This window comes from Cavia porcellus, unplaced genomic scaffold (assembly GCF_034190915.1).
Source record: "Cavia porcellus strain 051 isolate PalLab524CR breed Dunkin Hartley unplaced genomic scaffold, mCavPor4.1 scaffold_2, whole genome shotgun sequence".
Taxonomy (NCBI): domain Eukaryota; kingdom Metazoa; phylum Chordata; class Mammalia; order Rodentia; family Caviidae; genus Cavia; species Cavia porcellus.
This window is the reverse complement of record NW_026947485.1, coordinates 8,864,052-8,886,910: the sequence shown is the minus strand read 5'-3', so window position 1 is coordinate 8,886,910 and position 22,859 is coordinate 8,864,052. Positions and strand designations below refer to the sequence as shown.

General features: G+C 40.9%; 1 protein-coding gene across 2 annotated transcripts in view; it reads left to right on the top strand.

Annotated features, from left to right (window-relative positions):
• Positions 1–22,859, top strand: part of Reln (reelin) — a 442,954-nt gene that overhangs the window by 363,230 nt on the left and 56,865 nt on the right. For both annotated transcript variants that reach the window (XM_063237786.1, XM_063237784.1), the window contains exons 32-43: positions 1,281–1,439; positions 1,629–1,817; positions 2,265–2,538; positions 5,020–5,160; positions 5,247–5,424; positions 8,419–8,503; positions 9,338–9,520; positions 10,390–10,561; positions 10,670–10,772; positions 13,251–13,480; positions 20,931–21,151; positions 22,614–22,761. In XM_063237786.1, coding sequence (XP_063093856.1) covers positions 1,281–1,439; positions 1,629–1,817; positions 2,265–2,538; positions 5,020–5,160; positions 5,247–5,424; positions 8,419–8,503; positions 9,338–9,520; positions 10,390–10,561; positions 10,670–10,772; positions 13,251–13,480; positions 20,931–21,151; positions 22,614–22,761 — 2,083 coding nt within the window. The remainder of the gene's footprint in view (positions 1–1,280; positions 1,440–1,628; positions 1,818–2,264; positions 2,539–5,019; positions 5,161–5,246; positions 5,425–8,418; positions 8,504–9,337; positions 9,521–10,389; positions 10,562–10,669; positions 10,773–13,250; positions 13,481–20,930; positions 21,152–22,613; positions 22,762–22,859) is intronic.

The following is a 22,859-nucleotide window of genomic DNA, read 5'->3' as shown; positions in this document are numbered from 1 at the left end:
CCTTCAGTTGGATGAGTTCTTTTGTTTAAAATATAGTTGAAAATACTGCTTCACTTCACTTTAAAGTCCTAATTTTAAGCCTGGTCATCATTATTGTCCCCAGTGTGATCCCTGGGTAATCATAATTCTATGTGCTATTAATCAGCATTAAACAACTTCCTTTCAGCTCTATATTTTATCACAACTTTATTTTACCAAACTCTTTGTTATCAAACATGATTTAAAGGGATGGAGAGGTTCTGTTCAACCAATAATAAAGAAACTTAAAAGTTGTAATCTATCAGGAATGACTTACAATTTTCCAAGCATTTGAATACAATAAAATAAATATGGCCACTGTAACTGGGCAAGATTGCTGTGAATACTTAGAAAATAGTTCACTGTGTCCAGTCATCATTCTGAACAGGCTGTACAAATTTTAGGAATAATTTTAGGATAGTTAATTAGAGAGACCCCAACCCTCTGCTCCATCCTTCATCTGTATTTGTGTCTTCCTGAGCCCAGCAGTGATATTCCTGTAGTCTCATCCTTAATAGTTTGTTCCCTTGCAACCAGTATAACCCTTCCCCTGTGTCCTGTTTTCAGATAAGAAAATGTTTCTGGGAAAGTTAGCAGGGGTGATGCAAGATCACTGTGCAGCTCGCTAAATCTTGTCACCCGAGTGGCAGGTGGAAGGGTGTGGCTAGTTGGAGGAAGGAAAATGGAGCTAACGCTAAGGAGGAGTCATTCTGCTCTCTCGTTAATAATTTTGCTTCCTGCAGGCTTTGCTAACCAAGGCCTAACAAAGTGCAAAGCTCCAGTTAAAGGATCTTTATGGTTAATAGAATTAAAGGCTGGGCCATGCTCACTGCCTGATGCTTTTGGCAGCTGAGAGCCCTACTTGATTTTGTGCCAGGAGATCAAGACGTTTCTTCTGTGTGCATAAGAATGGTATGAGACTTTGTGATGTTCAGAGCAAAATCTAAAATTCAAGTGCATGATCTGAAGTGGATTTTTATGTTCCCCTCACTAACTTCATCATCATTCATACAAAGCCGAGTGCTTTTTAAAAGAGTTTATGTGTTTTTTCATCTCCATTTACTGGGACTCAGTGCATTAGAAACTGTCCAGAAACTGATGAGCCTTCAGTCTACTACTCCATTCCCTGGGTGTTAGATGGATGTGTCCCCGTGCTAGGAGACACAATTTAAAGCTGCAGCCATTTTTGCCATTTAAAAAACACTGTTCCTTGCCTCAAGGAAAGCTGTCCCAGTAACGGAATTTATGGTCTCATAACTCAGGGCTTGTTGTTCAGTATTCGAACGACAACGGAATATTCTGGCATCTGCTTCGAGAGCTGGACTTCATGTCATTTCTGGAACCACAGATCATTTCCATTGACCTGCCGTGGGAAGCGAAGACACCCGCGACAGCTTTTCGATGGTGGCAGCCACAGCATGGTAAGTTGCAGCTCACCGCCACGTTCCTGGTAACTTCCAACTCATGCCTCAGCCACACCCATGTTGTCCAGTGTCTCTTAATTTGCAGTCAATTTCTGTACAATTGGATTTGAAAGCGTGGGTACAAAGATGTTCATATCACTGTGTAATAATGAGCCTTCTCTGGCTCTTTCTTTCATCCAATTGCAGGAAAACACTCGGCCCAGTGGGCTTTGGATGATGTCCTTATTGGAATGAATGACAGCTCTCAAACTGGATTTCAAGACAAATTTGATGGCTCTTTAGATTTGCAAGCCAACTGGTATCGAATCCAAGGAGGTCAAGTTGATATTGACTGTCTCTCTATGGATACTGCGCTAATGTTCACTGAAAACATAGGTATATATTATCACCAGATAAAGGGAGGATATTGGATTAACTAGAACACTAAATTAACTAAACCTCAAAAGGAAACTCTCTAATGCAAAACTGCACACCTAACTGCTTTTGCCAAGAGAGGCTCTTGGGGGAAAGAAGTTGTAATGTCCTCTAAAATAACTTGGTGAGCCCAGTTTATTTTCAGAATGGTGGGTTTAAAAGACTGTAGAATATCAGCCTTTCTCAAGGTGGCAAAACTCTTCAAATTAGCAGCCTTCCATATTTCTGAGTCTACAGTAACCATTTAAAAACAGTAACTACAAAAGCAAAAATCAAAGCATGCATGAGACTCTGAAGATAAGTCATGGTTTTTGTTTGCCGTTGAGAATGCTGATTGCAATCACAATAGCCAAGTAAGAAAAAAGCATTCAGCGTTTGCTTTTTGTTTTGTTTTTTCTTTTTTGGCAGGGAAACCTCGTTATGCCGAGACCTGGGATTTTCACGTGTCAGCATCCACCTTCCTGCAGTTCGAAATGAGCATGGGCTGCAGCAAGCCCTTCAGCGACACCCACAGTGTGCAGCTCCAGTTCTCGGTGAACAACGGCAGGGACTGGCATCTGGTCGCCGAGGAATGTGTCCCTCCAACCATCGGCTGTCTCCACTACACGGAAAGTTCCATTTACACCTCAGAAAGGTTCCAGAATTGGAAGCGGATCACTGTCTACCTCCCACCCTCCACCAAGTAAGAACTGTCATTTGGCTATGTGTCAGGACTTCGGGCTTCCGTCCCCTAACTTAAAAATAATTGTGTCTCCACTCAGGGTCTCTGTTACAGTTCCGTGGTAATTATGCACGGGATGTGCTAGGAGGAAGACAAGAATGAGTGGTCGAGGGTTTACAATCTTTAAATGTGGCCGGAGAGTTCCCCAGGGGTTATCAGGCTGAACTTTTCTGTCCTTTGGCAACGCGAAGGCCACCCGCTAGATTGTTTTGAAACTGTTGTAAGCATCGGTCTCTACCCAGAAGCCAGGCTGACACTGGTTCCCAGTGCAGGATGTGAAGTCTTCACGTGTAGGAGGACACCCTTAGTTTTTCTGGTTTTGTTTTCTCTTAGGACCACAGTATGAATAAAAGGTTTAGTGCCTTTGGGGAATGCTCTTATCACTTTGTGTCTCTCCTGCCCTCCCTGACATTTTGGAGGTGTATGGACCCAGAGCAGGCACTTGGGCCATCTGAGCATTGGTTAGCAGCTGAGGCACACGGTGCTGGCTGGTTCCAAACTGTGTCATCCTGGGACCCTGCCTCCCCCGGGTGCGGGGCTGTTTGTATTCTGGGGAAGTTGGCCTTGGGGGACTCCATGCCTCCTCAGCTGCTGGCTTCCTGCTAGATTTAGACAGTGGTGGACGCTGGCTGGCAAGGGAGGAGGAGGTGGATAAGGGGAAAATCAGAGTTTTCCCTGTCCTCTGTGGGACCTGATCTTCTCCTGTGTCTCTTCAGCCTTGGGCTTCTAGTGGCCTCTGGACTTTGCTAATCTCTGTTTCTACTGGCTTCTCCACGCTGCACTGACCATGTTTCCAGTTCCTGCACGCAATTCTCCCTAAGTTAAATACGCACAGTGGTTTCTGTTTCCCTGGTTAAGTTCTGATTCAGAAATGCATAACCAAATGGCAGGGGAAAAGTGCAAGACAGCAAAGCATCTTAGTATTTGCTGTAAAATGGCTTCCTATAGATTCCCAGAGCTTTATATAGTGCTTGCATATAGCTCATTTGTTTTGTTTTGTTTTGTTTTCTAAACAAATTTAGAAACTGAATTTTAAGCTAGCTTTTCCCACATACAAGCACTCTACCACTGCGCTATATTCTCAAGGCTTTTTATTTTGTTTATTTTGTCACAAGATTGTGCTAAGTTGCCCAGGCTGGCCTTAAACTTGAGCCTCCTCCTGCTGCAGCCTCTCAAGAAGTTGGGAATACAGGCCTGTGCCATCACGCACAGTTCCTTTTGTTTTTTAATTCAACAAAAATGTATTGAATGTTTGTTGTGTTCTAAGTACCCTGATGCCAAGTGAATAAGCTGATGCCGGGGACCATGTGGATTATTTAGGAGACTGGGTATCTGAGCATTATCACAGTGTGTTTATCACACAAAATGAGACAGAGATTAATTCTCAGGGACACTGTTGAAACACAGGAGGATGCTACCCAGGTGTCAGGGGCTGCTTCCCATAGGAGCTGACATCTCCAGCTGATTCTGGGTAAGCAGGGCTTGTCGAAGCAAAGACGGATGTGGGGCGCATTTACACAGCTTTAAACCAAAACAAAACCCAAAGGCCAGCAAAAGCCTGAGCTGGTGTGGAAATTCAAGGATTCAGTGCTGCCAGAATAGAACCCGAGGAGGAGGGGTGCCGGGTGTGTCACCCTAAGTGTTTAGGCCTTGGCAGACCGCGTGTTGGGAACCACCAAAGGCATGACAGTGGTGATGGGAGATTCCTCTGAAAGCCCTCACGCTGACAGCTGGGTCACACTTCTAGAGAACTCATGTGCAGCAGACAGGGCTTACAGTGGCACTGCTGAAGCTCAGCTCACAGCTTCTGCCCACGGGCCGATCCCCAGCAAGGGACTGTGGCTGCGGGTGGTGGGGTTACCTCTGCTTCTGACTCAGTGTCTTCCAAAGAATGGATCAAAGCTCAGCAGGAATTGTGGGAATGTGTCCCGTCAATCTAGTCCTCAGCTTTTGACAGCCACAACATCAGAAGCAAAATAGTAGCCCGAAGTGGGATACTCGCAGAAAATAGTGGGGCGCTCCCAGAAACCATGTAGGAACAGCACAGTGGGGGCCTCCTTGCCTGCACTTTGTAAGCTTCCAACTTTTCCTTGTCTTTGTCACCTTCGATCTCTTTTCCCATACTGAGTAGTAATAAAAACCTGAAAGCCAAAACTAAAAGTCTACTTGGATCTCAAAATCACAATAAACCAATTCTCAGCGACTTTTCCACCTGTAGACTCCCAGGCAAAAAGTGGTAAAGGAGTTCAGTAGCGCGCTCTCTGCTCAGCTCTTTCTGGATGGAGCTGAAACGGCGCCAGCTGCCCAGGATAAAAGTGAAGTCTCCAGGAAGAGGGAGCCAGACCCTGGGGGAGGGAGGGTACTTTGAAGGGAAAGGGGAGGGCACATGGATGCCCGTGCTCTCAAGACTTTGTCAAGCCAGTGATGTGTTTTCTTGGTCAGTTCTCCCAGGACACGGTTCAGGTGGATCCAGGCCAACTACACGGTGGGCGCCGATGCCTGGGCTATCGATAACGTCATTCTGGCCTCGGGGTGCCCATGGATGTGCTCCGGACGAGGGATTTGTGATGCTGGACGCTGTGTGTAAGTTCACCAGCGGTTTCTCTCTGTGCAACGCCCTGGTAAAACCAGCCCAGTGCACGGTGGTGAATGAGCCCTTTTTTCCTTAGGTGTGACCGGGGCTTCGGTGGACCCTACTGTGTCCCCATCGTGCCGCTGCCCTCGATTCTGAAAGATGACTTCAATGGGAACTTACACCCCGACCTTTGGCCTGAGGTGTACGGTGCCGAGCGAGGAAACCTCAATGGGGAAACCATCAAATCCGGAACCGCTCTGATTTTTAAAGGGGTCAGATAAGATTCCACTTCTTTCTGCCACTGCGGTCCCCTCCTCACGCACTGCTCCACACAAGGGCATCTCTGAACCTGTCCCCATGACGCCCGTGTCGTATGTCACTGTCTTGCAGCTCAAATCGTGTTTCCCTTTCTATTAAGTGCAGACACTTTTTGTAATCACTTGGGCAGAAAACTTCTCCCTCTCCTTTGGTGACCAGATCACAATATTTTAAAAACTGTTTTTATGAAAAAAAAAATCTTTCATCTTTTTTCTTCTTTTTCCATCCAGCTAATGAACTACTGGGTGGCAACTTTAAGGAAACCACCCATTTAAGTCAAATACTGTTAGTGTGTTTTTGCTTGTCACCTACCTGTCTAGTTACAGAAATGTTAAACCGCTGACGAAACTCTGTGCTCAGCCGCAGACCTTCCTGTATGAACCCAGGCTGCACGCTGTCCCTCTCTGCAGGGGAAACTGAGTAATCTAAGTGTGCAAATTAAACCATTGACAAAAATCTGCATGGGTTTCATACAACCTTAATGACTAATATCTAAGACTCAGAAAATTGGACACCCTGGAACTTTTTCAATTATGGTGAATACATGCCAGGTTTCAGTCTTCTTAGAGTCTAAATGCTTAATGAAGTATTAGATAAGAAAAGAAAAATGCACGAGAGAGTGATACAGTTGGCAAACTGAAGAAACTGCAGTCTTAGAACACTTCGGAATGGAAAACCCTGGTTTTCACTTTTGGTTTTAGTCTTGTTTAAGGCCACAGTGTGTTATCATCATCCAACTTCTGACTCGTTTGAAGAAACTGACAAGAGCAGAAATCCCTGTAACTTTTCATGATTCAAGAATCTTTGCCTGATAAATTTTTAAGCAGCACAATTAACCTAGCCCTATAAACAGCAGGACACATAGTCTTTTATAAAATGTTCCCTTTAGCCATCCAGATGCAAGAGCAACCAAGCGTTATTGTGTCGGGTGTATTATCCAGCAGCTCTGCAAGATGGAGAGGGTCCAGGGTGTGCCATTCAGTAGGCTGCATTTGACCTAGAAAGGCATTCTTTCATGAAAAAGGAAATGATAGCCTCTTTATAGATTCAGGAATACTATCAGCTATTAAAATACCTCATTGGTTGCAAAAGGATTCTTCACATTTGGCAGACATGAATCGCTGCACCTAGAAAAAAGATGAACAAAGAAATGTATCTTTGTGAACAGCATCTATGTGTGGCAGCAGGGTTTGACCAATATCAGGCACTAAATTATAATCAAACATTGCAAATAGGAAAGAAAGATACTTTCATATTACAGATCATGCCCAACAAAATTGCTCCTACTAAAAGCATTATGAAGTAGGTCCTTTCATGGGTAACTTGTATTTGCCCATGTGAACAACTGTGTATTTTCATTCCATAATTAAGGGGCAAGAATAATAAAGTAATATCCCTTTATCTTGATGTTAGCAAGAGATGTTATTAGCTAAATCCATAGATTACCCACTACAAAGGTTTTCGTTCAACAATGAAGAAGACACCTTGCCCTGCCCCCGCAACCTCCACTTGCCACTAAAATGTAAGAGGACACACAACTTGATGCTTCTGTGTAGAACAGGAAAAGGGACAGAGACGGGAGAGTAAGGCACCGACTGTGCATCATGGATAGAACAAGGCACAGAAGGTAAACAAGGGGTGGAAATGTAAAGCTTTCATGGCAGCCTTCAACCCCAGAAGTACGAATCTACGGCTTGTAAAGTTGAAAAGAGGAAGTAAATATGATTGCTTCTTCATTACAACACCAAATAACTCTCAGATTCTAAATTTATCATCTGGATTTCTTCTCTTGCAATCAAAAGATAGGTTAATGGGAAAAACATTGGTGTCTTACGAAGAATAGAGGATAGGCTTCAGGATCTGACATCTGCAAGTTCACATACTACCATCATCTCTTATAAACTGAATTTGAGTCTTCTGATCTGAAACATGAGACTAATGTCCTTCTCTTAAGTAGGAGCCATTAGTACTTTGAATAAGTACCTGTTATGAACCCGGCACGTTGTAGGCATTGGTATATGTTTGCTGTTCTCAAAGAAGCTCTATTTAAAAACTTTTCAGCTGTTGAACACTGTGATATGTAGTAAATGTTAAGAAGGAAAAATGTGCTCTTGCTCACTAATGTTACATTTGGCATTTGTTAGTCAGATAATAAATCAGTGGACAGTGTTCACTGAGCATCCCAGCCGTAGACCACTCTTCATTCAGAACTCAGAGCTGAGAAACAAGCCCCCTTTGGACCTTGGGACATATGCGTAGTGAGATGTCTTCCTGGCTGTCACCGCAACCCCGTGTACACATGAAGAGAACAACCTTTCCAGCTGTCAGTCCCAGGCAACCAGAAATAGTTAATTAGCAGAAAAAATTGCTAAAGCTAATGTGATCTCTTTTCTCGTTGCTTGTCTTCTCTGCATGAATGATTCCGGCGCAGGCCCGGGGACCTGCCTTAGTTACGCCTTATTTAACTTGGCCAACTGGGGGTGTTGTGGCAGCCGGAATGAGCACCTCACAAAGGAGTAGTGAATTTCTTAGACTCGGTGGGACCCTGAAAAGTTACTTATTAGTTCCTGGCCTCCAACAGGAGCTCTGGGCCCATTTTCCACCTGCTTCCTCCTTGCTTCCCACACATGCTGAGATCAAAGGAGGTGGTTTTTAAAAGGCCTGTAGATATATAATGCTGTCATCTTTGCAGCACTTTTAGAAAAGTCACAGTAAAGTATGACTTAGAGGTGAGACAATGGAGTTATATTACTCAAGTGTAGGAAACAAAGGCCATTAAGAAACAAGGAACAAGGGCTGTTCAGGTTTTCCTTTTGAAATAGAATATTGCTTCTCCATCATTATATTTGTTTCTTACTTAGCTAATGCACGTTAGCTAAGTTAGGTGTACAAAGCCAGAGGAAAATTCTGCAAATCCCGTTGTTTAACATGTGTCTGTTTGTTTTCAGGAAGGACTAAGGATGCTTATTTCAAGAGATCTAGATTGTACTAGTACTATGTACGTCCAGTTTTCACTTAGATTTATAGCAAAAGGTAAGCTTTTCTGTGTGTATTAATTCAATATTTCACTTCAAGATAATTCCCCCATGTATAATTCCTCCTCCACAAAGAAATTGCAGATTTAAGGGCCCATAAATTTTGCTATGGAAAAGCTAGCATAAATTTGTATACATAAATGTTCACAAATATTTGTTTTAATGTATGGAGAAGATAATTACTAATGTTAAATGATTTAATACAGCTGTAGTAACTTAACTACTAATTCTATGGTAGTTAAATTTATCACTATGTTCCTGAGTTCACTACTTTCTGGCTGGAAGAATTTTGAATTTTAAAAGCGGTTAATTTATGGAAATTTTGGATTTTCGATAGCTATGAAACTAAAAACCTATTCTTGGTCCTTCTGACTTTTCATATTTCACTAAATGATTCTGTAAAATCTTTGTGAACAGCATCTATAATCTCATTTTGTAAAATAATCTTACGGATATAATAAATTTTCAAGTAGTTTTTCTGTTTGTTTTTATTCTAACAGTTAAATGTTTGACCCCCCCTTGTAAGATTGTGATTCCATATATAATCAGAATGTTTTGATATACTGTCTCCTAAAAACAGAAAGATGTATAGGCATATCAGAAGGAGAAAGGGACGTATCATCCTGTGAAAGTCGAGGATTTTGATGTGTTCTTTGAGAAAATATATATAAAAACCCAGCCTGTTGTTACTTTCAGCCTTGAAAGTATCTGGACTGTAAAGTGTCTGTGTAACTGTGCATTGGCCCAGGCACGATGTCTAAAGAATCAGCTAAGAATATAGTCTCCCCATATTTATCACAGCACGTCTTACACCGTCTTATCTCCTTTGTAGGTACCCCGGAGAGGTCTCACTCCATCCTACTCCAGTTCTCTGTCAATGGAGGAATCACTTGGCACCTGATGGATGAATTTTACTTCCCTCAAACGACTAACATTCTTTTCATTAATGTTCCTTTGCCATCCAGTGCCCAAACCAACGCTACACGATTCAGACTTTGGCAACCTTATAATAATGGTAAAAAGTCATGTGTTCTGTGATCAAAACAGACAGTGGCATGTCAGTGTGCTACTTCGAAGGTGCAGAGAAAGGATCTGTCAGCTGAGAGGGCTAGTCCATAGCACATACATTTCACTTTTGACCTGTCTCAATGCGTATTTAATTTATATATCTTTATCCTTTGTAGCTGACTGGTAGGTTCTGTTGATGTTATAAATATAGCTGAATCCTGGCAGAGTTTTTTTTAATAATCCAGCAGTAACAATTAGGTTTTCATCAGGTGTAACGACATTATTGTTGAAATCATTCAAGAGTACATAGTTCTTCTGAGCTTGGTACCTTATTAGTGAAATAGAACACTACAGCAAAATGCCATAGCAAAGTGAGATGGGCTTAGATCCAGGAGATAGTACCTTGTAAAATATTCTAGTCACATCCATGTACTGTAGCCTGACCAAAGCGTGATGCTAAGAAGCCATGGCTTGACCCCACAAAGCTATGAGTTTCCCCTTGGATAGAACAGTAGTGTACTTCGGTTGTAGGCCTACTGACTGTTCATCTACATAGATCACATGCCTGACAGATTCCTCCAAACCACCAAACACCATTCAGCCCCATGCTACTGGTGAACACAGTTGGAATGGACATGACAGCACACTTTCCCAAGCTGTTTGTCACAGCTTTCTGAAATCAGTGCAGTAGATCTGTGCTGTGTCAATTAAATATAGTCGCAGGCTTATCCTATGGTCGGTGGACCTTCTCTAGAAGGGATGTGTTTAAACTATTGTTACTGAGTTCCTTCTGTCCTTTATTGTCTTCCAATGAGCAAAAATATCCACCTGATTTTCATCCTGGGAAAAACTTGCTTTATTCCCAAAATGCTTTAGGTAAAAAAGAAGAGATCTGGATCATTGATGACTTCATTATCGATGGAAATAATTTGAACAACCCTGTGATGCTTCTGGACACATTTGACTTTGGACCCAGAGAAGACAATTGGTTTTTCTACCCTGGTGGGAACATTGGTCTTTACTGCCCATATTCTTCCAAGGGAGCGCCGTAAGTGTTTAATTGAAAAAGCTAAAAGTAAAGCCACAGCCACTGCTCGGTACAAATCGTGATGAATCGTTGCCTGAGCGGATTCCTTGTTGTTTTGTTGAATAACAGCGAAGAAGATTCAGCCATGGTGTTTGTCTCCAATGAAGTGGGGGAGCACTCCATCACCACCCGTGACCTCAGTGTCAATGAGAACACCATCATTCAATTCGAGGTATTTCACTCTGTGCTAGTAGAAATATTCTAACTCATGTCGTGAACAAAGGCTAGGAAAGAAGAGGAAAATCTCAGATGAGTTCATGCATTATGACTTCCCATTTTTGTGCAAGGACATAAAAGGTTTAGGTATCTTTTATATCAGAACCAACTGCCACCTTCATGTTTATTTCTGGGTTTTTTCACTTTATTTCCTACATCATTTCCCCACCTACTATAATGAATGGACATAAAGTATTCTAAACATTGTAAACTGCAATTGATGGCTGGGGATATAGCTCAGTGACACAGCACCTGCCTGGCAAGCGTGAGGTTCCGGTCCAAAAAAAGATTCAATTGTTTTTATTATTCTGGTATTACTTTCACTGCTTTTATGTGAAACTTAAAATAATCCCGTCCCGCCTCGTGCCCACCTTGTCATTTCCCATTTTTCCACACCTTAGACCCGCCTCACCTTGGAGTTTTCTCTAGAAAAGACGGAGTCCTCAGGACCCACTCAGGACCCCTTCTGTCTCTCTCAGACAGAAGCTTGCTTTCTCTCAATAAATATATTCTGTCTTAACCTCCGCTGATCCTCAAATTCATTCTTCGATTTTAGAGAACACACTCATAAAGGACATCTAGCAGGCTGGGAGTTTGTTTCCCCTGTATTGTTTTTATTATTTTGCTAATAAATATTTTGACAATTAATGAGAATTCAGAAGCCAAAAAATAATATTTTTAGGACTCACGTCAGTGTCCTATACCATGTTAGCATATCTACATAGTATTTATCATGCTGCCATGAATTTTGCAGATAAAAATGTACAGTCTATGTAATTTTAAATATACTTGCTTTGTGTATTTTATTAGCATTCATACTCCCCTTAATATTTGTCCAGAAAGCAAATTAATATAAAATTGTTTGTATTTTTCATATTACAAACATTCAGATAAAAGTCAGTGAAGCCAAAGGCACGTGATGCCTGTGTTTTGTAACTGAGCCTACCTACTTAACAATCCACCACACAATCAAATATGTGGGGGTTTTTTTGGTTTTTTTGGTTTTTGTTTTTTTGTCTTTTTCCTTTTTATCGGTACCGAGGATCAAGCTCACGACTGCCTGCTTGCAAAGCAGGCGCTCATGCCGCTGAGCTAAATCCCAAGCCCCTTCGAATATGTGTTTTATTTGTCTGCCTGCATCCCCTAACTTAGAATTATTTCTTGAAACCTTAAAAGTTAAAGACCAAATGATTCTCAGGGGGAAAATAATTATGTTTATTTTAAACTTTCTGTTACATTTTCTAATATTATTTTATGCGTTAAATGCTTTTAAAAGGTAGGACCTTTGTCGCTTTTTAAGAGCTCTCTTATCAAAAGAATTCTGGTAGAAATAAATTGCCTCTAATTGAAAAGTTTATCAGATGCCAGTTGTTTACTCAAAAGATAAAAAGAGTAAGTTCACACGCACACGCGCACACACACACACACACACACACACACACTACATATCCACAGCGAGTTTCTACAATAGTACAAAAATGTTAATCCCCATTTGAACAGGGAGATTTTTCATAGGAAGAAGCACATGCATTCATTTCAATTTTAGTGCAGAGCACTTGAAAACATGGAGGGAAGAATGAAATGGTGATTTTCCTATTAGTTTGAAAGCTCCTTCCACAGAAAAAGAGTATTGCAGGTTATTGGGGCGGGAGGGAAAGAGGAAATGGGAGAAGTAGCCAAAAGATGCGCACAAACTTGTTTTATCTAGAGAGCTAATATATGGCGTGAGGATTATAGTTAAAATCATTGCACTTTTTAATGAAAGTGTGCTAGGAGGATAGATTTTAAGTGCCCTTAATAAATGTGGGTGGGCATACACACATGGTGGACAGTTTGACTTGCTTAACTATAATAGTCACTTTATATTATATCATAATAGCATTTTATATCAAAATAGTATTGTGTCAAAATAGCCTTTTGTCAACCTTAAATACGTAGTCTTTTAAAAGATCTTTCCTCGTACCTGGGAAATAATAATGTGGATTATACTGTCTTGTTTTGATATTGAATATACATTGAAGAGTCTTTTGGGGTTGCTTGGAAGTTGTCTTAAGAGAATGGGGTATTCCTACGTAGTAGACTGGGGGGACGGATAAGAGGGTTCAGGAAGCAGCCTTTTCACTAGTTTGGTTGGGTTACAAAACTGGGCCAGAGGTAAAATTTGGAATTATCTCAGCCTTTGCCTTTTCTACTTCCTGGTTTATTATAAAATGAGGGAAATAAAATTTTTATGACGTTCTTTATGAACAAAAAATTGTAACTTCAAGGTAATATATGATTTTACTCAGGCAAAGCAGAATCTCGTAGTGATAAATATTTCAGCAAAACAGCTCCCAGGAATGCGGACTCCAGACACCAATGACGTGATGAGTCATTTCACAGCTGTTGCTCTGAAGTAATCTGTGTCTTTTATTTTTCTTTCTTTTATCCCTAGATCAATGTTGGCTGCTCCACTGATAGCTCCTCTGCTGATCCGGTCAGACTGGAATTTTCAAGGGACTTCGGGGCCACCTGGCACCTGCTGCTCCCCCTCTGCTACCCCAGCAGCAGCCACCTCAGCTCCTTATGCTCCACCGAGCAGCACCCAAGCAGCACCTACTACGCGGGAATCACCCAGGGCTGGCGGCGGGAGGTCGTGCACTTTGGGAAGCTGCACCTTTGCGGGTGAGGCTGCCTGCCGCCTGGCTCTGCTCCCCAGTCTCACTTGAAGCAGTGCAATAGATATGACAAACAGGACTCAGAGCTGATCCAACTACTAACTTACGGTTAGAGCGCATGGAGGGTCACAGAGTCCCGAGGGCATTATCCCACCGTGGGTCCTTATCAGATCAAATGGGAAGCAACAGAAACACAGTTTTCCCCTAATGTTCTGCAGTCTCCCGCCAAGTGTCCCCACTCCATAGGATAGACACAGTTAGAATTTAGTGCACTGGAACACCCAGCTGTATTTCTCATGTAGGAGAGGGCGTGTGTGGAGGATGGGACCCCCCTTGGCATATTCCTGGTGCTTCATAAAAAGAAAAATCATTAGCACTTGTCCCTCAGGCGTTTCCACAGTTTCAGCCCGTCTCGGCATTCTCGTTACATGTATTTGACTCTGCTGTTGAAAAGCTTTTTGGAGATAAAGGACTTCACTCCTAATAGAAATGAAATGAAGAGTATAGTTCAAAAAATAAAACTAATAATAAAACTTGAACAAAGGGAGGAAGTCAACAAAGCAGCCTGCCTCAGAATTGCTGTCTTTTCTTTCAGAATAGAGAATTCATTCTTTCAGAATATGTAAAAAAAAAAAAAGAAGAAAGTAGCAGTATCATACTTTCAAGATGGAAATAATCTTATATTCCTGACGTGAAATCGAATATCATTAGAAGTTTTAAGTCTTTTGAGCCAAACAACGAACACTTAATACTTTTCCAAAAAAGAGTGAAAGGGAATTTTCAAAAGTCCAAGTTCGCTTGAAACATAAATCCAATTCACTGCCCATCTCACTGCATCATTTTCATCATTTGATTGTTACAGACCTAAATATTTTCCATTGTCCACGTCACTTACTAATCTTTGCTATTACATCAGAACATCATTCTAATAGAAAATCCATATTTTTTATAAAAACATATACATTACTAAGAAATGTATATATTTCATCTATATAGATATGTAGCTACATAGATATATAGATATGGTTCTTTAGGAATCATAGCCAGAAAAGGCAAAGAGCATCTCGAGAGATCATATGAGTAGGCAGAGCTACTAACTCAGCCAGGCATGGCTGGAAAGCTATGGTTGGTTGGGACAATTAAGCATAGAAGAGTTGAGCAAGAGAAACAGCTTAGCAAAAGCTTTTTATCCTAAATCTGTAATATTAAAAAAAATTGCAAGAAATATAAAAATTCTTAACCAAAAACAGAAGAATTTATTGACAAGATCCTGGGAGATTAAAATTATACAGGCTCCATTCAGGAAATACTCTCTGAGAACCTAGTAACTGTGGTTTGTGATCCCCATTTCTAAGGTGCAGCCGTGAGCATCACATGACAAACCGCAGCCCCCAGTATCTGTCACTCTTGAGGCTAAGAAAATCTGGAGTCAGCTGTGACCAGAAACCCAAAATAGCATCAAAAGGACACAGGGAGAAAGTGCGACCACAGAGCAAACTCTCTCAAACACAGAAATAACCTTCTGTTGTTTATAAGCTATCCAGCTTATGTTGTTTTGTTATAGCAGCACAGACTAAGACACCTTGGACTATAATCTCCAACCTGACTCCATCATGGGTTTGCTGGAAAGCATAGCATTTTTCCTTTCATAGACCTCAGGTTTCCTCAAATTTCCCTGTTAAGAATACTTAAATAGGAGAGTCTGGGAAGATGGCGGAACAGTAAGCAGCAGAGTAAATAACCTTTCTGAGAGAAACAGTCCAGGTGCTGGAATATAGCATTCTGGAGAAGAGAAGGAGGAAAGAAGCAGATCCCCTCAACCCAGGAAGGAACTAAAGTGAGAACTGAAGCCCACTGAGAGAATAAAAAAAAATGAAAGAGAAATCTAAACAGAAGAAGGTGGTAGCTGGCCGTGCTTTCACTGGCGCTGGAACCACGGTGCCAGAAGCGCTGTTAGCACTCGGAGATGCCTGGGCACGGTGAAGCTGGTGGCTAGCAGGCCCAAAGGCCTTGGCAGGCAGACACGGTGGCAGAGGAGAGCAGCAGACCAGAGACCTGCACTGGCTGGTAGGTGTGTGGGACTCAGTTTCTCCCACAGAGGTGGAAGATTGGCTGAGTGCCCTTTTGGATTTGGGCAGAGTACGCCTGGAGACAGAACTGTAGCCGGCTTCATTCAGCCACTCCTACTCAGAGCAGACTGGTGGAAATTGCTTGGACTGAGTTCCACCCCTCTGTGTGGTCCAGTAGCCACTGCAGAGGTTTCCCTAAAGCTCTCTCTAACCACCCACTAGGTGCACACTAACTTGGTTAAAACTCTCTGTGGTTAACCAGTTCAGAAGGGAGAGGCCAGCCTGCCCTGCCCCTGCTTACAGTCCATAGCCACCAGCAGACAGGGAAAAGCAGCAAACAGCAAAATTCCCTAGCCAACACACTTCAGAGCAATTATAACCAATACAGGAAGTGCCGGGGACCCTGCTACCCACTTGTCCAGAAGAAACCAGGAACATGACAGGAGGAAGAAGCAAAAGGCAGTCTCTGGCCTCCAACCCAAGCAGTACTGGTCCAGGAGAGGTAAACACAGAAGAAATTGAGAGTTGCACACCTGCAGTTTTTGAAGCAAAAGCAACTGAAATAAAGAAACAATTCCATGAAGCTATAAAAGAACTTAGAACAAATACTATTACAGGTAAAAGAAGATATGAGAAGCATAATAAAAGAATTGCTAAGCACCTCTAAAGAAGACACAGATGAAAGAATAGAGGAGCACAGAAAAAGGAAGGAAACCTTCAATGAAGAGCATAAAAAAAATTATAACACATGCAACAGATTCAAAGAGATACCAGGAAATTAAAAACTCCATTAAAAGCTGTCAAAACTGCTTGAAAGAAACTAAGGATAGACTATCAAACCTTGAAGACAGGTTTGCAATTTGTGATTACAAAAGGAAAAATCTCTTAAAAATAACAAGGAACCAGGAAATAACAATATAAAGGCTAGAGGATGACAAGAAGATCTATAACTTAAGAATAAAAAATGTGAATGAGGAAGCATGGGTAACACAAATGAAATACAAAGGCTATTTACAGAAATAAAGAGAACTCTCCAAGCACAGGAAAAGGAAATGATATTCAGATATGTGAGGCATTCAGAACTCCAGCCAGCTACAACCAAAATAGGTCTACACCCAGACATACAATAATCAAGATCCCAGGAATTCAACACAAGAACAAACTATTAAAAGCTGTCAGAGAAAAGAAACAGATCACCTATGAAGGAAAACCCATCAGAATCACTGCAGACTTCTTAACACAAACCATCAAATCAAGAAGAGACTGGAGTGAAGTATTAAAGTCCTGAAAGAAAATAACCTCCAACCCAAATTGATGTATCCTACAAAACTATCTCTCAAAATTAACGGAGAAACAAAACGCTTCCATGACAAAGAGGAACTGGGGGAGTTCGTGACCACCAAGCCAGTCCTACAAAATATACTGAAGGACATTGAGGGGAGAGAGAGAAAAGACCATGGTTTCAGGAACAGCGGCAGAGGGGCTCGCTGAACGGGGCAGACGGTGGAACGAAGGGGAAAGTAGACAACCAACGGCAGAAAAATAGCACGGCAGAGATGAGGAGAGAAGGTTGGCCATAGTCACTAATATGGATGGCTTCAGTTCACCAATAAAAAGAAACACAGGCAGAGTGGATCAGGAGACAGGGTCTGTCAATATGCTCCATATTAAGAAAAATTAATCAGAAAGAAGGTTTATAGACTGAGAGTCAAAGATGAGAAAACAATGCTCTGTGTGACAGGGAACCAGATAAAAGTGGGGGTATCTTGCCCATCAGCTGCAGATTAGCTAAAAAGCCTTAACACTTTGATACAATGGAAAACTACTCAGCTATAAAGAAAGAAAACCTTGAGGCTCTTGTAGGTAAATGGACACAACCTGAGATAATGCTCAGGGGTAAAAAGTTTCAGAATCACTTAGGTGAATGGTGGGCTGCCTCCCTAATCTAAAAACTAAAGGAGTTAGTATACAAAAGGCATAATGCACCCTGTGAAAGTGAAAGGGGAGGAATTGTCTAAAAAGGGAAGGCAGAGGACATCGTTAATCTTTTATCATGATTTGAAACCCATATTGTTTTCATTGTTCTGTTTAGTTTGGTTTTATTCTGTTCCAGTTTGTCTTCTTGTATTAGATTGATAACATGGACAGCCATTCCAAAGATAGCAGGATATATTATGGGAACCATTTTTGATTTCTTATTAACTTGATTTGAAGCCCTGTATTGCTTTCACTGTCTTGTTTTGACTGATTTTAGTCTATTCTAGTCTGAGGGTATAGGCAACTACCTTGAAGACAATAAGATGCACTATGATGCCCATTCTGGTTTGACTATTATCTTCTTTTGAAGCCCTCTAATATCTGCAATATTTCATTCTTTAAAAAAAAAGAATACGTAAATAGCAAATAACCTAAAGAGAGGTTTTAGGCCACAGTTTTAGATATTTTTGCCAACTGTGACTCACTGCAATAAGTTCCCACAAGGAAATAATTCTATCAAAATGATGGGAAGTAAGTGACAGTACACTGGGACAGGGCAGCAGTGTCACAAAGACGACCTCACTTAGCATTTGATGACATCCATGGTGTCGTGTTCACACCTAAAACCTGGCGATTTAATTTTGAAACTGGAGCAGGAGAAATGCAGACATCTGTATTTCATCCACTGGTAAAAAATCTACCTATAAAGCCCAGCTTTAATCTGAGCAACTATTTTGAAGATAACAATATGAAGTACATTAATCATTGTTAATCTTTTGTGTTGTTTTGAAATTCCACATCATCATTTTTGTTCTTTCTTCATTTTAAAATTAAAAAACAAGTTTGTTATAGTGCAGGGAATTTAGACTGCCATGTTATTTATGTTCCTGTCATTTTCATTTCTATGAAAAGAAATTAAATGGTCTAAGAAGGTAGACCACTCTCAGAATGGTATAAACCTTCCTTTCAAATTGTCTCCAACCATTTTTCTGAAGGGAAGAATATGCCTTAATAGTGTTGTCTAGTCCTTGTCTCAGGAAAAAAGAATTAGCACTGTTCTTAAAACTCACACAGGCATGAATTGCTGGAAGGCAAAAGTTAAATTTTCTCCAACTCACTGAACCGTTCCTTGGTTTGTATTCACAATGGCACAAGTGCTAGCTGCTACAAAAAAAAATGCAAAAATCCATGGTGAAATCACTCTTTCCTATGACTTACTGGACACTAGACACACACACACACACACACACACACACACACACACACACACACACACACACGTATGTTAAATGTTTCAGGAACCAAATGGCCGTTTGTCTTTTTGCAGTTGCATGGGAAATGTAAGTATTGAGCTTCCATCTAATTTATTCTCATCACCTTTGGGTGCTTTAGAGTCTTTTTGGCTTTAAAGCTTTCTAATTGTCAACTTAATGCAGCTTCATAATGAGTCCACCCCAAACCCTATTTCATGGCAGTGATTCATGGCAGTGTTGTGTACTGGAAACTTTAAGTTTCTTTTTAAAAGCAGATCCTTTGAACGCCCCTGCCTTGGGAGAACAGGTGCTGACAGTTCACCAAGGAGCACGGCAGTGGGAGATGCTTAAAATAAGACCTCAGCAGAAGGAAACCACAGTGAAACCAGACTCCTCTGCCTGTTTATCATAGTGCGCGCAGTTTCTGTGTCAAGACAGGTGAACAATAATAAATATCCAACCAAGGGCGTTCATTTGTATTCAGAACATTTGAATAAATAAGAAGTTCAAAAAAGTCTGTGCAGGCTTTTGTTCAAAGGAAGACTCCAGCCATTTCCCTCAGCTCAGCAGTCTGAAAGTTCAGAAGGGAAGAAGTGCTTCTTGCCAAGACTAAACTCTGACGAATACTTGAAAATAAAGTTTAATTACAAACTGGTGTTTTGGGGCCAACTTAAATTAATAGAGATGGAATCTCAATATAAACAATGAAATAAAATTTAAAAATATATGTGAAAACTTGACTCCACCTGCTCTACTATCTATTAAAATTTAGAAGCTTAACAAATAGATTTCACTCTCAAAACACACCAACTTTTGCTTCTAGTTTCTGTTTGTTAAATAAAACACTATTTAAAATTAGTTTCTATGATGACTGGAAATTGAGAAAATTCATAGACCATGAAAATAAGTGCATATGCCATCTCTATTACCTTCTTCTAAACTAAACCTTTTTTGAAACAAGTTCTATATAAGATGCATTAAACTATTTATGGATTGCTACCTAAATATGTGGATTATTTCAAGGGAGGGAAGTTTATTAGTACTAATAAGACAATATATTTTATTTTTTTAACAAATTAAGAAATGAGACTTACAAAGCAATCTGATTTTTCTCACTGTTTTTCTTAAACGTTTCCTGAACTCTTACTGCAGTGTAAGAAGCCCTACACTGGACACCATAAACAGGAAAGATGGGTACTGACCAGTGTCACTGCCAGTAAGGGAAACAGGCACACTTTAAATCCTCAGCTGTGATAATGATGATGAAAAACCCCATCCAGATTATGAAGGACAGAGTGGGAGAAATTAAAGGAAAATTTAAAAAAGAAAATAAAAACAATTCTGCATACCCTTGTACCCAAAAGAACTGCAAGCAGGTATTTCAGCAAATAGACTATTTTCTGAATGTTCATAGCAGCACTATGTATAATAGCCAAAAGGTAGAAATACCCAGATGCTCATCAACTGATGAATGGATAATGTTGTTAGATCCATCTGATGGACTATCATTCATTCATAAAAAAAAAAAAGAATGAAGTTCTGATAGGTGCTGTAACATGTATGACCCCTGGTCACATGCTAACTGAATGAAGCCAGACACAAAGGTTACATATTGTATGGTTCCATTTGTCTAAAAAGGTGAGTGCAGAGACAGTGACCAGATTGGTGGCTGCCAGGGAGGAGTGAACGGGGGATGACTGCTACGAGGTATGGGCTTTCCTTGTGAGGTGACGAAAATGTCTTGGAACTAGATAGAGGTGAACAACACTGTGAATGCGTAAGCGCCATTAAACTGTACACTTTAAATGACTGATAGTTAATTGTATGTTAAATGAATTTAACCACGTACTTATGAAAGACTCATCAGGCAGAGTATAGATAGTAGGGGGAGAGAAATCATCAATGGAGTCAACTGTAAAAGGTGGGAAGGTCAGGTAGACTTTTCAGGTACTGACAGAATGGAGAAGGGCTCGGAGGAAGAGGAAGCTCCTTGGTAAAATGTTACCGACGGAGGAGGTTTTGTTCCTGAAATGGCAAATCATCTGTGTTCCTGAGTGGGGTGCCTCGGAGGTGACTGCCCAGTGCATCCACCAGTGGACCTGTTCTGAAAGTCCTGGTTCTGTTGACTGACTGCTGAAGGACTGTTTCTCTTTTCCAGATCCGTGCGTTTCAGGTGGTACCAGGGCTTTTACCCCGCTGGCTCTCAGCCGGTGACGTGGGCCATCGACAACGTCTACATCGGTCCCCAGTGTGAAGAGATGTGCAGCGGGCACGGAGGCTGCATCAACGGGACCAAGTGTGTGTGTGATCCCGGCTACTCGGGGCCGGCCTGCAGGGTTAGCACCAAAAACCCCGATTTCCTCAAGGACGATTTTGAAGGTGATCTTTTCTCCTCCGTTCTGGGTAGCTCTGTGAAAGAAGTTATAAACACAACAGAGAATAATCAGGTGCTACTCTACTGTTTAAGTATTATCATTATGATTGTACACACCCGCGAGTTCCTTTAGTTCAGAATTTTCATAAGGCTCCATTTCTGGAATGTGTTTAGCGGGAGAAAATAAGGCCTTAACTGAGAAAAATTTAAAGCTATTTTGACCGTTTTTATACCACAAGTAAAGTCTGATTAATGATAATTTTCAAACTTATCTCTAGAAAATAAATATCTCTAGAGGGCTAATTTTCTTGTGTGGAAGAAATGAGTCTTTAAAAATCTAAGCTCCTGTCACTGCTTTTCCACCAACTCATTAAATAACCTCTCATCCCTTTCTAGGCCTTAGTTTTGTGCTCGGAATCCAGCATCTTCTTGTGTAAAAATAATGTTACATTCCACTGTATGAATGTTCACTTTATATGCTTTAATTTAGTGATATGGACAACTGTTTCTGGGAAGATAATGTGTAGCCTGTTAACTGGTGATTTCGTACTGTATATATTTTTTTCTAGAAATACTGTATTATTTGTACCCTTTCACTGCATTGGGGTTTTTTTTTATGTCCTTTCTTTTTTTTTTTTTCCTTCTCTCTTTAAATAAAAAAAAAGTTACAAAGTACAAAAATGCATATGACTGAAAAAAAACCCATCTTAATTGTAGATGTGCTCATTCAAAGTGAGAAAGTCACATATGATGGCTGAGCATATTAACATACACTATAATATATTAAAATATTATCAAAAACAGTAGGCTAAATGGAAGAAGCTAGACACAAAGGCCAGATACTCTATATTCTGTTTATGTGAAATATCAAAAATGCACAAATTCATGGAGACAGAAATGAGATTGTGGGTATGGGTGGAGAAGACGGAAAAGGATGGGTTAATTTGTGAAGATTTTTGGAGGGATGTTACAAAGCTTGAACTGGGAGTGGAGCTTCCCTGGGAATGCACCAAAGGCCCCTGCATCATTCACTTTGAAATAGTAAATGTGATAAGCTTTAGGTTTTATGTATTTTGCCAGAACAAAATAATTAAATCTAAGTTGAGTACCTGAATAGATTTGAGAGCTGGCTTTGGAAGATTGTATTTAATAAAAACTATGAAGTTCTGTCTACAAAACAGTGTTTTAATATTTTGTTACTCTTTCCTCATCCTGTGCTCAGAGACAGGATACTATTTATACTATTAAAAAAGACACAGTGAAGAGTCTCCCTCCTGCCTACCATGTGGACTCCTAGACCACAAACTCAAACTAACTAGGATGTCTAGGAGACCTCATGTCCTAAAATATGCTTTAATACTTGTGACTTTGTATTTTAAAGCTACACAATGCATTTACTGTGTTTCTTTTAAAAATATAACATGCTATACTCGGGGTCACAAGTAATTCACATTTTCACTATTTCAGGTCAGCTGGAATCTGACAGATTCTTACTGATGAGCGGGGGAAAGCCATCCCGGAAGTGCGGAATCCTCTCCAGCGGAAACAACCTCTTTTTCAACGAAGATGGCTTGCGCATGCTGATGACCCGAGACCTGGACTTGTCACATGCCAGGTAATGCCTGGAAAGTCCCCCTGTAACCATGTAGCCATAATCAGATCAGACAGAAGCACCAAGATCTCAGGAAAAGCTCTTCCGTTAGAGATGCTGGG